Source organism: Gavialis gangeticus, unplaced genomic scaffold, assembly GCF_001723915.1.
Source record: "Gavialis gangeticus isolate Ggan-Ray unplaced genomic scaffold, GavGan_comp1, whole genome shotgun sequence".
NCBI lineage: Eukaryota > Metazoa > Chordata > Crocodylia > Gavialidae > Gavialis > Gavialis gangeticus.
The window spans coordinates 6,409,744-6,426,873 of record NW_017729006.1 but is presented as its reverse complement, the minus strand read 5'-3'; the positions used below and the strand labels follow the sequence as shown (position 1 = coordinate 6,426,873).

The 17,130-nt window shown below is 39.2% G+C and overlaps 1 protein-coding gene across 1 annotated transcript in view; it reads left to right on the top strand.

The window, feature by feature from the left end:
• Positions 1-17,130, top strand: part of NEK10 (NIMA related kinase 10) — a 244,119-nt gene that overhangs the window by 145,755 nt on the left and 81,234 nt on the right. Inside the window, exons 24-26 of the mRNA XM_019508779.1 lie at positions 6,607-6,736; positions 7,951-8,021; positions 9,120-9,333. Of these exons, the coding sequence (XP_019364324.1) occupies positions 6,607-6,736; positions 7,951-8,021; positions 9,120-9,333 (415 nt within the window). The remainder of the gene's footprint in view (positions 1-6,606; positions 6,737-7,950; positions 8,022-9,119; positions 9,334-17,130) is intronic.

Here is a 17,130-nt window from a genome sequence, read left to right as displayed (position 1 = left end):
CCAGAGGGTGGGCTATGATGCTCCAGCTGCAGCCTCACCAAGGCCGAGTACAAGGGGAAAATGACGTCCTGGGATTTGCTTGAGAAACATCTATGGATGCAAGCCAGAGTTTTAGTTGCTGTACTAGCTGCAGTATCGCATTGAAGGCTCATGTTCATCTTGTGGTCAATGATGACCCCCAAGTCCCTTTCTTCCATAGTGCTAGCCAGTGTAGCACTGCCAAGCCTATAAGGATGCTGCAGGTTTTTCCTCCCAAGGTGGAGAACCTTGCATTTTTCAGTATTAAACACCATCAGGGTCTCGTCTGCCCATTTCCTGAGCCTGTCCAAGTCAGTCTGTCTTCTGGTGTGGATGCTTTGCCCCTAAGTTTGGTGTCATCGGCAAACTTGGCCAGTCCGCTTCTGACTCCAATGTCCACATCATTAATGAAGATGTTGTACAATATGGGTCCAAGGACAGAGCCTTGGGGACTCCACTGGTCACAGGGCACCATGAGAACTGACTTCCATCAATTACCACCCTCTGGGTCCAACCACAGAGCCAATTTCCCAGCCAGTGGATCGTGGTGGACCCAAGGCCACAATTCTCTTCCGATTTGATTCAGAGAAATTAAAGAGTCTTCTGATTGTATACGGATTCGGAGATTCAGCCACCAAATCAGGCTGCATCTTCACTGAATCAAATCAGAGACCGAAGCTTTGCACAGCCCTACGGTCTATAGTATGAACTGTTGGACGACTGGGCATCCCTAGGCAAGAAGTTCAAAGATGGTGTAAAGTTATCTTTGTATCCTTCCCCCATCAGGTCTTGTGCCAGCTACAAACTCAAATGTTTTTCCCAAAGAGTTCATATTTTGCTATGTTGAGATTTAATTCTGAGTCAACCTACAATACTATCCAGTCTTTATAGGACACAAGATTATTCTTAACTGTTTATTAGAAAGAATAGAACACCCTTAAGTGTGAGGTACAGCACTCTGACACACACAGCCTGTGAAGCTTGAATCTGTCATTGATTTCCAGACTCCCTCAAGCAGTCTTCACCATCCATTTCAAGTATTCTTTGCATAATTTATTTTCTACAGCAAGCTCACTGTGTCAAACTGCATTCACTTAAAATTGTCCACTCTTGTGGAATAAACATGAGAGATCTCAGAATTGTTAACTCTGAACACGTACACCAGGAAGCAACCACTTTTCTCTTTTATTCTGTAGTTTGAAAAAAATGCCTGTCTAGTTCACAAATAAACAAAACATATCTGAAGGGAAAGGAGTCTAGCTTTGCAAATTTAAGAGATTCATTGGTCAGTAACTGAGAGTCAGTGGAGTACTGTCCCCATTTAAAGGTATTCCTGTTCATGCTGCGGCATCATGCATCAGCAAGTCCTTCCAATGGAGATAGAAACACTTAGACTGGCCAATGAAACTCCTAGAGGAAGGAGTACATATAGCATTGGTTGAAGGTTGCCTACAATACTGACTGACTAGCAGGACTCTTTTGCAATGCAAACCTATATGAGGGTGTCTGATTGGGCTGATGTCACTTCTAGGCTTTAAGTTTTAACACTGAACATTCCCCTGTAGCATTCAAGAAATAGTAGAATTTATGACCTTTTCCTCCTCCTGCAGAATCCATTTGCTGATACCTAATATGTACGTGAGCTAATCTTGGGATGATACCCATATTTCATCAAAGGGATTTGGCACAAGTATTATAGTATCATCCAGCTAATCAGAATTTTATTTTGGACAGTCTGTCTCCAAATCCCAGTTGAAATTAATCTTAAATAAATGCTGTAATAAAACATCATTAACTGAACAAAATCACAAATGAAACTCAGGTGCAAAAGTTCTCAAAGGCCATGTGGAGATGAATCAGTAAATCAGTGCAGTTTTATAAATGTCATAAATATTGTCATGAGTAGGCTTTCAAATGAGATCAACTTTGCTTTGCCACTGATTAACTATAAATTCAGTTGAGCTATTCTAGTTGTCATAAATCTGAACACCCTAATAAAAATATGATGAGTAAGATGGAATGTATCATCTTCTACATTAAAGAAATAGCTCTTTAATTTTACAAAACTAGTTCAAAAGAAAAGATTCATTGATTAAAATCAACATCATTTTAAGCATGTTGGCATAAAAGAATATTTATTATTAAATAAAAATGTGATACTTACATATGATGGATAAGAGTCAAAGCTTTCTGAGAAACTGTAGAGTACAGCCTGTTCAAAGATATTGTGAACTGGAACAGTCACAGTGGAAAAATGTTCCCAAATCTTTTTCTCTAACAAGAATTTTGTCTAGGTTTTGCTGCTGAAATGTGCTTAGTGAAAGATACTACTTATAGTTAACACAGTGCTGGAGAAATAGGTTTTTCAGCCATAATACATGGTTTGGTATTAAACTGTGATTTGTCATCTTACAGGAAAATGCAGTGATTATTTACAGTGGCTTTTTACAAAAAATAAATGTAGAAATACCATGTGTCTGATTTAATAACCACAGAACTATCCACAACAACTGCACTGCTGCTTCCTACTTGAACGTTCAGTCCTTGGAGCAATGAAAATGAAATTACTTATCAGTTTTCAGAGTGTCTGTCCCTTTATATTTCATTTTTACTTCGAATGTTTTTTATGATGTAGACATCTGTCTGCTAGAAATTTAATCAGTACAACTAACTCATTTCAGCCAGCCCTGATCACTTAATCTAAATCCAAGAACTAAAAAAGATACAAAACTCCTACCTTTAAAATTAAAACAAAATTAAATCCCACCATTATCACCTTCTTAGATCATTTTTCTTCACTGGTTGCTAGGACTTACATTGTAGAATTCTTACTGAATATGCCCCAAGGCCTGCTATTATTACCCAATTTTTCTGAAGTTGACTAGACAGTGAAGGTTTGTTCACAATTGTAGACAGACTGTATTTACTCCCACCACCTGGGTGAGAATCTGTTTGTGGGCAGTACTATACAGGAACAAAACTAGATACCTTCTCTGCTTGGCAACCCTTAACATTGTCTACCCAGATGATACAATTCAACTACAAAATTGTTTTACCAGTCAGCAAATGCTGAACACCACCCACATTGCAAGCTAACAGATGGTCAAGTATGACTTGAGTTTGTTGAATTTTACTGCTTCATTTTCTCAGGTTCATAACTCAGTGAAAAAGCCATGAAGGCAAATATTAAGTAAATGTAACATTTGAGGTACATGCCACAATCTTTACAAACAGCTTTATAATTACCTTATGTAAATGAATAATGTTACTTTAATAATTCCAGTGTTCTCCAAGCATAAGGAAATGTTTATTTAAAATACATTGTATTCTGATGGTGTGAATATCAGTGATTTTTTTTTCAACCACTTCTAGATATTGGTGAGCATAATTATTCTGTAAGAATTCAAAGTTGTACTCTACTGCCAGTTGGTCTTATGGTTAAAAGGGTGGGGGGAGGGAGGGAGGGGCGGGGAAAGACCAGATTAGTTATCATTTTGAACAAGAAACCTCTATACATGGACTAAAAGGCAAAATTAATTCATTAACTTCAAGTTGCCACCTAATTGAATGAGGCCACCTTATTTTTAAAATAAAACCATTACAAATTCTGTAAGTGTTGTGTGGTTCAGTGTCCTCTCAGTGATCTTTAAATTCCTGGTGTAAAACTCTTCTCTCCTAAATGGCAACCCCCCTGACTCACCATGTTCTGTGTGTGTGAAGCAAGGTTCTTCCTTTTTATCTGTATCATCAGTAACAGATGTTATTCAGGCCGAATCATACACTATTTAAATCCTTGTAACTCCCTTCATCTTACTCCTTACAATGCATTGGGGCTGATGGAGTTAGGTATGGATGACTGCTTTGAACTTATTTACTAAGTTTGATTACATTTGCAAGAAAGAGTAGAATCTATTTCACTGATTTATCTGTATTTGTTCCTGCATTCCTAATGGGATTAAAAGGTGGTGGTGAGAGCTGATTTTTGTCTTCAAGCACTAAGTGTCACTATGAATAGACACAGTTGTAATGCATGATAGAGAAGTGCTCATAACTGTCAGCATTCAAATTTGAGATGTAATGTGACACAGAATCCCAAGCAGAGGACAGGTTACCTTCCATGCACTTTTAGTAGTTTGCTTCTTGCCAAGACTACTAGTAAGGTTGTAAGAACCATTTGTAGAAATGTTGTAATTTGGACTCACTCACTGAGAAAGGGCTCACACTACTAAATTTTCACAGATGCAACAATTTCAATCACTGCAGGACTGTACTGGGCCAGATTTGAAACATAAGCTTAAACAAGAAAGGTTTTGTGTTCCATTGTTAAGTGGACTATTATAGCTCAACAGATTAACAGAAAGATCCTTGTTTAACATGAATACTCTGCCTCTCCTTGTCAGAGCCTCAAAAACCAGTATAAAACTGGTTAGTCAGCACCAAAACGGAAAGAAACTGGCCGTCTAATCCTTACCCACAATTTTGTACGTTTTCTGATCAATTTCATCAGAAACCTAATAAGCACTCTTACGTCCCTGCTGCATGCCCTCAAGTACAATTTGCTATTTCTTTTTGGATAACTGTTATTATCTTTGAAGTGATATATTTAAGGCACCCCTGCCCATTTCTTCTCAAAACGTGTCTTGTTGGGGTTTTTTTCTCATTCATGCCATTTTTCTAGCAATTTACTTCATCTTGATCTCTAACAACAACTTTAACTCATGCACTGCATATTTAGTGCCAAAACATCTCAAGGCACTTTGCCTCAAATGTCAGTGGCTTCATCACACAGTTGCTAGTTGCAGGTTCTAAACTGCAAGTTGAAAGCAAAGGGAAAACCAAGTGACTTTTCAGGCTGATTTTTGAAGTGGAACTGTAGAAGTATCCATGACATCTCTGTACAGGTAGTTTCAACAAGGTGCTAAATAAAACAAAGTACCATGGATGTTACTTGACATGTATCTACACAAAGCTAAGTGTCAGAATACCTTAGGTGGCATAAACAGTTTCCCTATTAAAGCAAGAGGGTTGTTTTAAATGGAGAAGAGGGACGACGGAATCTGATTAGCAGCCAGTTTTAGCTCAGTTAAAGTAGGTTCTTTTACCATCTACTGCAGCGGTAGGAAACCCCTGGAGTATGGGTACCAAAGTGTGGCACGCAAAGGCATTTTGCTTGGCACGAGCACCTTGGGGCAGACGGCAAGGAAGAGGCCAGGGCTGCACTGCCACAACAAGGATTGGGCCCCTCACAGCTCCCCTGCCATCTGCTCCTGGCACACCAACATCTTACAAACCAAGCTTGCAGGTGTTTTTGGTCCAAAAATGTTGCCAACCCCTGATCTATTCTAAATAAAGATTTTAGCAGAGACTTTTTTCAGCTGTAGCCTGTTGATTGAGGATGCAACAATAGCAGAAAAACTAGATTACTATAGTCTAAATAAGATAAAGCAAAAGTAAAAGCAAGGGATATTGTTTTATTGTAGAATAGCAAAGTCACATCCTGTAATATTCTTAATATTGAACTAATAATTTTTGTCACTATTATTTGTAATGCAAATGCTGGAATAAAGCAAAACATGTATGTTAAAGTAATTAAACATATTTCTTTCACTTCTTACTCTATTTAAACTGAAATGCAACTGTATCTTACAAGGAAAATATGAATGCAATAGCCTGTTTTAATCCATTAAATCAAGACTTGCTATGAAGGGACAAGTGAACAAATATTTAAGCAAGCAATATTAGGACTAGAAAAACTATACTACTGAAATAGCAAATGGCATTTCATACAGTACTCAGGCAGCGAGGGATATAAATGCTTCCATTTATAAGAAATTAAATGTGCTATCAAAATACATTGTAGAGCAGAGTGAATAATTAGCAACAAATAATTTATTTCTTGCCTATTCCTATTTGGACAGTAACTACAAACATGCAGATTATTTCCCTCCCAAACGTATTCACTGTGCTACTTATTGACAGATATCTTTTTGAGCTTTTTAATATGAATATTCAAAATTTGACCTATGTTGCTCAAATATAATTGGTCAAATTAAATTTCATGATTTTGAGGCTTCTCTGACTGGATAAGCAGGCCAGCACTACTGAAATGAATAAATGCTTGTCCTTCGTAATTTAAAATTCTGTTCCCATATACAGTATACTCTGATACATGGCCTGGAATTTGCTTTCTGCAACCATTTAGCTAGTCCAACTATATTTCTTTAAAAAATATATATATATAATATATGTGTGTGTGTGTATATATGAATATGTATATTTATTTATTTATTTTGGTTTGTTTTGCACTGATCCGCAAGCTGTAATGCTGTGTGTTTCTTAATGTTTTGTGGAAATGTAGCCAATTATCAATAGCTAAAGTTATGATATATCTTGATACTGTCGTATGCAATTTGATGCAAAAAATAATACTGCACTTGAACTTAAAATGGCATTATCCTTTGTTTTGTAAGAAATGGTAAATGAGTGCTGCTTCTGTCCTTTGTTTATGTGCTGATCTTTTAGTATTTTTTCTACTTGATCTTCTTTTCACCCTTCAGGGAGTATTAACTTGTATTTATTGTCATATAGCCCTGAAGTTGTAAAGAGTGAACCATATGGAGAGAAGGCTGACGTCTGGGCTGCAGGGTGCATCCTTTATCAGATGGCAACACTGAACCCTCCTTTTTACAGCACCAACATGCTCTCTTTGGCAACTAAAGTATGCTGTTTTGCTAGATCAGTCTGCACATTTATCTTGGCATGCATCTTATGAGTCCCTCCCTCCCCCCAAAGTTCACGTAAGAGATTGTAAGACACAGGCTACCTCACTGTATAGAAATGTGAATAAGTAGAAATGAATCTTTCTAGCAGGATTGCTTTGTTAACATTTAGACTTAATAGGTAGGTTGCTGGGCTGCTAACAGTTGCACTTTTAAAATAATATTATGTTGTTCCATTTAAATTAGCAGTGCATTTTTAATCTCATCCAGTGCTAGGACTTTAAGATTCTGAACATTGTTACAGTTCAGTAGGTCTGGATTTGCTCTATGGTTGTGCGCTACTCACAATCTACTTTAGAAGAGGGATGTCAACAAGAAAGTCTTTGGGTCAGATTCAGCCCACAGAGCCCTGTCATCCCACCGGCAGTGTTGTCTGTGGGTCTTGGACAGATCTTACCAATGCATGCAGCATAGACCAGCCCTGGCCCTGGCTCTGGTCCTGTGCACTGCTTGTTGCATGCAGAGCCAGTTTGGTCTGCCCTGCATGGTATTGGACCCAGCATGCATGCTGCATGCAACATGAAGGGCCAGTCCAGGGCACATGCTGCATGTGGCGCACAAGGGAGTCTGGGGCATGCATTGCATGCAGCACCCATTATAGCTGGGACCTGCGTGCTGGATCCAGGGCTGGTCCAAACTGAGCCCATAGACCAGCCCCACACACCAGATCCAGCATGCAGGGTTGGCCTGGTGCAGGAGTCTTATGCAGCGATGCCCCAGCCATCTCTGCACACTCCGTGCAGCAAGTAGAGCTGGAGCTGTTGCAGTGTGTGGGGCTGGTCCAGGGCATCTACCAGCATGGGTGTGGTCTCTGGGCCCGATCTGGCCTGTGGACTAGCCCTACAGCCCTTCATCTGGCCCATGGGGCTGGGACAATTTGATACCTCTGCCCTAGCACATTGTTGGAGATGATAACATTTTTTTGCAAGTGCAAATGTCACCATGATGCTGCAGTTCCTTCTCCTACAGTTATTTTATACATCTGATAACAGACATTCTGCATTAGAAGATATGCCCCAAACTTCCATTATGAAATTGTGCTAGTGATGTAATACCTGTCATGTTTTTACAAGGAAAAACATTAATCACACACATTTTCTTACATATAATGGAATAATTTTCCTCTATTCACTCTAGACTATTTGTTTTGCAGATAGTAGGGGCTATGTATGAACCAGTGCCTGAAGGAGTCTACTCTGAAAAAGTGTCAGTTACCATTAAAAGGTAATTACTCATGTAGTTTTATTTCTGTATCTTGCCAGAAAGGTTCTTTGTTGGATTCAATTTCATTAATAAGGATGGCAATGTGACAACTTCCTGACATTAGCAACCTTCAGTTTTCATCTCTGAATGTTTAAAGGGCTTCAGATTTAAAAAAGATAGAGATCTGCTCTCATGGCTAATAATAGACATGCAGTAGGTGAGACTTGGAAGTCTGTGGCATTGTGGTCACCGAATTTATCCTAGACTTCTGGAAACACTTATTCTACATTGAGGTGATGATCAAACAAAAGAATCACAGCAATTTAAAAAAGAGGTGGGGACATGCTATGGAGCAACTGAAGTATGGTAAGTGTGTCTCTGCTCTGAACCCATATAAGGGTAAGTGAAACCACACAGTTTAGCTGTAAGTGAAACTCATGAATAGGATGGTGGTGCCTAAATGCCTTTTTAGATCTGAAGTTACTGTATTTAATTTTAATTTACTGTAGCATAAGAATAGGGACATAGATAGTGCTTCAGCTGCTACCTAAAAATTCACTGTAATTTGCTTCCTAGACAAGTGCCCTAATCTTAGGCTCTCAGACCAAAGATGAGTGATCCTTTCCTCTTTCCCCACCTCATTGCTAATTGTGATCTTTTTCAAATGAACATTTCAGAGACTTGCATAGAATTTATACATTTTTACAGATAGATTTGAAATTACATGGCCACCAAACTCTATTGGATCACTTTTAAGCACATGCAGATGGTTAAGTTTAGTTGCATAGGGTTAAATCTGTTAAAGTGGCACCTAATACTACTTACATGTCTGGAAGGCAGAATAGAATTTGGCCAAGCCCTAAAAGTCTATGGTTAAGTGCTACTTAGTGCTACTTAAGTGCATAATAGACAAAGTGGAATTTTGTTTTAAGGCCCCATGCATGTGCAAAGACAAGAACCAGTCCAACTGGTTTCAGTTTTATCTTTTCTGCTGCCCAGCATAAGCATTCATAAATACAAACCAATTTGTTAGTGGCATGAAACAGATATCTGGGAATAAGTGATAAAAAATTCATTACTGTGCATGGATGGTTCATTGGATTATGAATTTTTTCATAGGTGCTTGACCCCTGATGCAGAGACTCGTCCAGATATAGTAGAGGTCAGTTCAGTGATATCTGATGTGATGATGAGGTATTTAGATGGCTTATCCACCTCCCATCTTACCTTGGAGAAGAAGCTAGAGCGTGAGAGGAGACGTACTCAGAGATACTTCATGGAAACTAATAGAAATGCAGTGGCTTGTCACCATCAGCTTGCCATCTTATTGCATGTGAGTAAATGTTAGGCGTTTTTTTCTCTATCATATTATCCTTTACCTGTACATCTCTTGGACTAATAAAGCATAATTGTTCCTAATTTAAATTTAAACTAAAGGGTTCATTGTTTTATATCAGATAGATTAAAAATTCGTATAGGCTCTTGAATTTATTTTATACTTTATTTATTCATTTTCTGGGAGCATACAAATACAGTAACAATTATAATATCTTAAAAACTAGCATCATTCCTCACTGAAAATGGAATGAAACAGACTAGAATATAAAGGCTCTTGCATATTTTATAGACTCTCCTAACATTTAATTATGTACGCAGTCTTGTAAATGGTTGGCAAATAGCACAATCCACACTTGGTCAGAGTGGAACAAATGGATAATCCTGTGCATGATTCACGAACAATGGCACCTAGAAAATGGCACCTACACAAATTTAATTTTTAATTACAGGTTGCTAGATAAAGAGCAGTGATGCTGATAATGTATTTGCTAAGCTTGTCTTGCTATCTGATATAGTTCTGTAGAAACATCTTTCAGTTCTTTCATTTGCTTGAGGCTCTGTTTTGTAAGCTCTTGTAGCTCTTAGTCAAGGATTGCAGTGTTTTACTTAATGAAGTAAGCTCAAATATATACTTGAAGAAATTACTGAAAAAAGTTATAGCAAAAAGTTTTCTACTGCAAAAGCTCAGAGTAAAAAAAATGTATTAACTCAAGAATAAAGTCAGTTTATGGTAATGTATACAGCTGTCCTGGTCGGCTCAGTAATCCCATCTCTCTAAGGAAGGCAGTCATCAAATGTTCTATTATTTGGGCTTGTCCTTATATTTTCCACTGAGGATTCTTTGTGTCCTAGAAAAATAGTGACAAGAGTTTCTAGCCCCCAACAGTACATTTTTTAAAAATCCTTACTTCTTATTTCTCAGTACATAGTTTCATGGAATCCCATAACTTATTTTTTCCTCAGTTTTCCAAGCCATTGCTTCCATTGAAATGGACTGGGTTAGATTATTCACTGAGTTCTCCCATATTCTTATTTTCTGTTTCCCTGCTCTAATGGAAGGCCTGTGTGTAGTTTCCTTTTACCTCCAGTTATTTCAGATTGTACATTTATATCTGGATAGTGGGGCATACTCTCTGCTCTTGTCCATAGGGCTAGGCAGGAAGGATTCATTAGAATCAGAGCTGGAGTCCATTGTGTAGCCAGGAACAGAGCAAAAGCAAGACAGAAGTGGAGGCCAATAAATTAGACAGCCTGGAGGCCAGTTCTGGGGCTGAGGCATGCAAGCTGTAGTCATACTGCCTAGAATTCAATGAATTTTGTAAAGAAATCAGCAACTTCTCCATTAATTCACATCCTCAACTCCATTGGAATGTGCTTTTATATGGTGGTAGGACAAGATAGATACAAAGTGTATTTAGTGGTAATGAAATAAATAAATCCAATTTTGGAATATAGGGTGGGTCTACACATGGCGCTATGTCACCATAGTGACACACTACGGTGATATAGCTTGTCATTACGGTGAAGTAATGTCAGCACGCACAAACTGATGCCGATGGTGTGATGCCATAGCGATGAGCTACCTCGCTATAGCGTGTCGCTATGGTGACATAGCTGTCAAAAATAACCCGGTGTGCCACTGGGACAGCACAGTAACAGCTATGACAGAGTAAGGAATACAACCCACATCTCCTGAGCCCCAGTCCAAACCGATCTTAACTTCCAAGTATTGAAATACTGACAATTGAAACATTTTCTACTATTTTCACCTTTCCTTTTATAAACTTAGATCATTAAAAGAATTTGGGTAGCTACAGGAGCTTGACTTCCAGAGGAAGCTTGACTTCCACAGGAGCTACAGGAGCTTGACTTCCAGACACCCAGGTTTGACCTTAGTCTGGTAGTTAACTGATGTTTACTATACTTGACTCAATAAGTCTCAAGTGAGTCAGGTATACTTTTATTTTTTTACTCAAGCAATACATATTTAATTACATGGTCTCTGTCCATTGCTGTTTAATACTGTATATGATCTAGAGACTTGTCCATTTAGATTTAATGCTTTAGAAATCCTTAGGAAACAAATATAGTCACACATCCTGCAACATATAAATATGATGTAATTTTTCTAAAAAGATATAATTTAAAATATATCAACAGTCCACCACCAATTGAGGACAAAACTGCAATTCTTACTAAAATGTTGCCTCTGAAATGCTTAGGTGGAATCTACAGCCTTGTAGTATGATAAACACTGTTAGTGAGTTCTGTACACTTTGGATGTATGCCTACCTTGTATTAATTTTGACCCTCATTTCATACAGAGCCAGGTGAAAAATAATACAGCTCACTAATCCTTTTTTACCTTCTGGTATTCTGATTAGCAAGGTGTCATTTATTTCCCATTTTTCAGTGTATTCTTTGTTCATGGTCACTGTTTTCCTATGTCTACAATTGGATTTGTGCATTTTGGAGCATGGATATATCTCTTAGTTACTGGGCCAGGTAGCTGAAATACACTGGGCTTTTCTTGTACGTGTTACTTCTTACACCAAGAGCATTTTAGCTGGATTTTCTTGGTGTTGCACCTGGGTTAATTAGTTCTGCTGAGAACAGAAAACAGCTGCACAGCTTCTGGTTCAGGAAATAGCATATGCAGAGCGGTGTGGCACGTTCCAGCATGGGGATGTCTGATAGTGAGTGGTATTGACGTGACTTTGGTGCTCACTATTCCATTATATTCTACATTTCATTCCATTGGGAGCTGAACTTGATTTATTTCTGTATTATTATTGTAATTTTAATAAGCACTTCTTTATATTTAGCTTCACGTGCTCAAGTATCAGAATCTTTTGGGATTGATTTAGAAATCTCCGAATAACCCGAAAACCACAACACCAATCCTGAAATGCATTGGGACCTTTTTGTACTTCCTCACCAACACAAAATAGTCCTTAAGTTAATGCAAACAGCTATGAAAATTTTATCTTAGCATAGAGAATCAGCAGTGACAGAGTTCTCTGATCACACATATTTTGCTTTCCCTTTGGACAGCGAAGGGAACTTGAGCATGGGCTCAACTGGACCCCAACTATCCCTGGTTTCTCTATCTTCTGCTGAAGCCGTTGGCAGTTGGTATCATTAAAAGCAGCCCTTAGGATATCCTCTTTATATAGGAAAATGGGACAGGCACAAAGCTCTAGTGCAAGCTCAAGGGAGCACAAATAACTTTAATTCCACTGTTGCTATGGAATTCTTCTTCGTCCTCAAATTGAGCTCTGCACTGCACAGCCGCAGCTGAAGAGCTGACCCTAGGTAGAAAATATTTTCCTCCTTCAAAGTTTCATCAGTTACTTTGTAAGGTAAAACTGTAATTAGCAAAGCAGTTGTTTGTTTGTTTTTTAAATCTTGTTAGCTAAGAAACACAAATTAAGAATTGGATTACTTTAATATTCATTTTTTATTTCCTGTTTGCTTGTGCCTAGATGTATTTTCATTTGACCAGGTCATTCAGATTAGCATGCAGAAGCATTACTCACTGAGGGAAATTAAATTAAATACAGTAGTTTCAAACATTCATATACCAGCTTTAAAGATTCCATGTCTACAAGGTCATTTGTTAAAGTATGTTTCCGGTGCTTTCTGGGAGACATGCCTGACTCATCTGTACCAAATCCAGATACGCAGTAGTGAAGTTGCTCTGGAGGGGTCTCCTGCAGCCACTCTCAAAGCCTTTGTCTCTGATGCTTAAGGATAGGGTTGGCAGTCAGCTGATGTGCAAGTGCTTGACAACCCTTCCCCCAGGACCAGACTTGAGTGTTGAATCCATTCTAGTGTGGTCCAGAGCTGAGACTACTAATCACCTGATTAGTAGCCCCAGCCCTGGGGCCCCATACCACACTGGAAAGTCCTGGTTTTCCCTGCTTCCAGAGACATGCCCTCAGTATCTCTAGGGCACATCTCTGGAAACAGGGAACATGTTACCCCTTGTCCCACAAGATCAATGGGTGGGACACCAAGCGACCTTCTACACAGGTCACAGCTGATCTGCTTCATTTGGCAACATCTCTTTTTAGTCTGAATATACCAGCTTCAGAGTTTGGCATGTGCAAGTGGGAATAGGTTAGTTGGGTGTGTTTGGGAGCAGGTACTCCTGACAGTGCCAGAGATGTGGTGTAGTAATGCCCTTCTTGTTTGAAGCAAATAATGCATTTGTTTTCAAATCATTCAGAATACAGCAGGTTATTAATGTCATAATAAGTATAATCCAACCCTTAGTTTGGAATGTGCAAAACTTGCATTTCTTGGAGCACATTTTCATGTGAGACAGCTTGCTTAAACACTGATGCACACAATTCCGATGCCTTTTAAAATGAACAAGGGCCATATAATGTCTTGAAAATCTTGCCCTCCATACATTGTTATCTTCCTCCACCTTCTGCTCTATTGATCTCATCCTGACACTTCTCCATTTTGGCATTTAAGTGTTTCATATCTGAACTGCATTTTAACAATTGGTAGCTATTTCTGATACGCTACAAGGAACCAGGAAAGATTGCTTATCTATATATCGTGTAGTGTGGTTTTATCTCTCAATATACTTTTACAGTATTTGCGAGGAAAAAAATCAATTGTGAAAACTGTTTTTGCTGGCATTATTTTTAAGAATTCTTGAATGTGATATAGCAACAGTTTCCTGTTTGTTTGTTTTTTTAATTGTTAGCTGCAAAAATATATGATCAAGCTATTAAGGGCAAATAAATTAATATATTTCATTCAGGAACAATTTATGAACCTGTTCAAGTGTTTTCCTATAGTTTTTATAGTAGTATCATTACCACTCTGTAAATAAGGTCTTGGACACAAATTACTTTTGTAGCACTATATGTACCCTTATAGCACTACAAATACCTAGTATACATGTGTTCAGTATGTCTGCAATGTTACAAAGATGGTGGATCTTTTTCAAACAAGTTCTCTGTAGCACCACATATAGCATGTAGCATTTTGTAGCACTACATGTAGCATGTAGACAGTTATATCTAGCACTTCTGGGGTTTCTTGGTCCCCCAGCATCCCCTAGTCCCCAAAAGGGAAGGGAGGGAGAGTGGCTGCTTGCTGTAGTGGCTGTCACAGAGCTGCTGCTCCTTTGGGGGACTCTGTTGCTACCACTGTGGCAGCAGAGACTAGTACCACTGCCTGTCCCAAGGGGTGCCTTTGCCATCGGGATAGCTTGGACAGCTGTTACTGTCATAGTAATGGCGTTAGCAGAGAGGGCAGTTGCTGCTGCCAGGAGCAACAGCAGCTGTCAAAGACAGACCCTTCCCTTCTATCCTCAGGAGCAAGGAAATAATGCCTCTTCACTTCCACTCTCCTTGTAGGTGGAAGGAGGGAGCTGTCTTTGACAGCTGCTGCTTAAGGACCAGGACCCGGTCCTGTAGCAGTGGTTGTGAAAAACAACCTGCTTTCTTCTGTACGGAGCAGCAAGTGTTAAACGCAGCCCCTTGTTACCCACAACACCCTTCATCCCCTCTCCCCCAACTCCCGTGGGCAGCAAGTAGGTTATTTATGACAGCTGATCACTGACAACCTGCCCCTTTCCCTGGTACAGGAGATAGCAGGCTGTCAGTGATCAAGGCATATTGACAGCATCATGTGGTGTCAGGAAAGCAAAGGAATGGCCCCCAATTGTCACCTGGTTAGAGAGGATACTGCTTAATCCCCTCACAGTAACATTGTAGCACTCGAGCCAGGATGCCGTGGAGTGCCCCTCTACTGCTCTTATTTTTTGCTGAGGCACTGTAGCACTACAAATGAATTAGTGTTGTATTAATTATACTCTTCTTCCATTTTTTCCCTTCTTCCTAGGGTAAGGGGAAAAAAGTGATTTACTCTGTGCTGAAATATGGTTAAAAGAAAAAAAATCCAAGTCCAAGGGCAATTTTATTATTAAATCTTTCTTTTATTTTTCAACCATTGGGGTTTCTGTTTATATAAGCCTCAGGAAAAACAATATAACATGTTTTGTAATGATGTATTTCTAGAATTTGGAAATGAAAGAGAGATAATAATGTACAGATCCATTCCCTGAAAGCATTATCTTCTGGAAGTGCTCAGATCCTGTGCTGATGCAGGCCATATAAGCACTCAGAGATATTGCACACATCAGATATTGCAGTGTGGGAAAGGTGGTGGCTATATGGAGGAAAAGGAGTGAAATTAGACTCCATGGGTTAATTCCACAGAAAGCAGGAGTGTGGGTTATTTATTACAGAGTTTTTCAACAGAAAAAGACAGGATGGACTTTATTTAGCTTATCGACTTAAAAATCTAAAAAGTCTTATGTTCAAAATAGGGTGGGGATCTAATTTTATTTGCAGGTGCTTTGTCTCAACTTTCTTCTAAGTCAAGTTGAGACAATAATTTCCAACATACTTTCCCACCTTTTAGTAAGGTCCATCAGAAAGATGAGGCCAGGCAGGATATTGCATCTGATTCCTGGGGCTACAGAACACAGTAAAGAGCCTTCCTGTCATTTTTGATTCTCCCAGATCTCTTAGACGTAGAATGAAGAGGTAGAATACCCAGGTCTAAAATTGTTGTCTCTGGTGGATGGGATTACAGTAAGTAGGGGTTAAATACAGACTTAAGGTGCTCTCAAGAAATGCATCAAAAGATTTAGGCTTTACAATGAAAAACACTCAACAAGGTGAGGGTCTTTGAGATGATTTTGTGTTCAATCCACATGATTGACACAAAAATGAGGGATTCTGAATCTTGTAGCCTAGCAACCAGAGAAACTGTGGGCCACAAATGGAGTATGCTTGGTGTATAAAAGCTTGCTTTCTTCAGTATCCGAAAAGTCGGGGAGATACCAAGACTAGTTTTAATCTCTGGTAAGGAAGCAGGAAGACCTCTGACCTTTCCCAGAGGAAAGAGTTTAAAGAAAAAGTCTGCATTGGAAACCTGTTAAGTTGCTTTGAGAACTGTAGAGCGAAGAACCATTTGGGAAAAGCTTCTTGATAAGAGAGGTTTTTGCCCAAGGGCTTAGACTTGTCTGCCATGTGTTGTGTAGGAAGTAAGATGCACCCACTGGGTTTCCAGCCAGAATATATTTATTGGATCCTCCATCCTGCTTATAGACTTATCAGTATTTGGATATTTCTTTGCTGACATAAATCTTAAAGGACACATGTTTCTTCTCCCCTGTCACCTTCATTGACATGGATCCCAGGGTTTCCAAAATTTAATGGAGCAGCCCTTTAAGCTTTTTGAGATGGTTCTTAAAATGGTAATTTTTCAACGTAATAACTAAGTACAGACAGCCGAAAAGCCAGAGGTTCAATCTTTACAGGTTAGTCTAAGCTATGTATATTGAACCAATAAGCAAGTGAACAGACATTCACTTTTGATTCCAGAAATGCAGCTGCATGTCTGCAGTCGCTCAGGCTAGAAGCTGGGGGTTGCTAGAGCACATCTCTCAGTTTGGCTGGAGCAGAAAGCCTTGCAGCAGAGGTGCAAACTACACATAAACCAGTATAAGTGATCAGAAATCAGTTCAAATCTGTAATACAACAGGGCTAAGTACAGACATCTGGAAGTATTAGGGGGAGACTAAATCAGTTCAAAATGGCTCCCTGATGTCAGGTAAGTCAGGATAGGGGGCTAGTGGGAGGCTTGAGGGGATTGGGGATCTGCTGGGGCATGGAGAAAAGGCATGACCCATGAGGCACAACCTGTGGGTGGGAGAGCAGGCACGACCCCCAAAGGGTGGGGATGTGCATGTCACCTG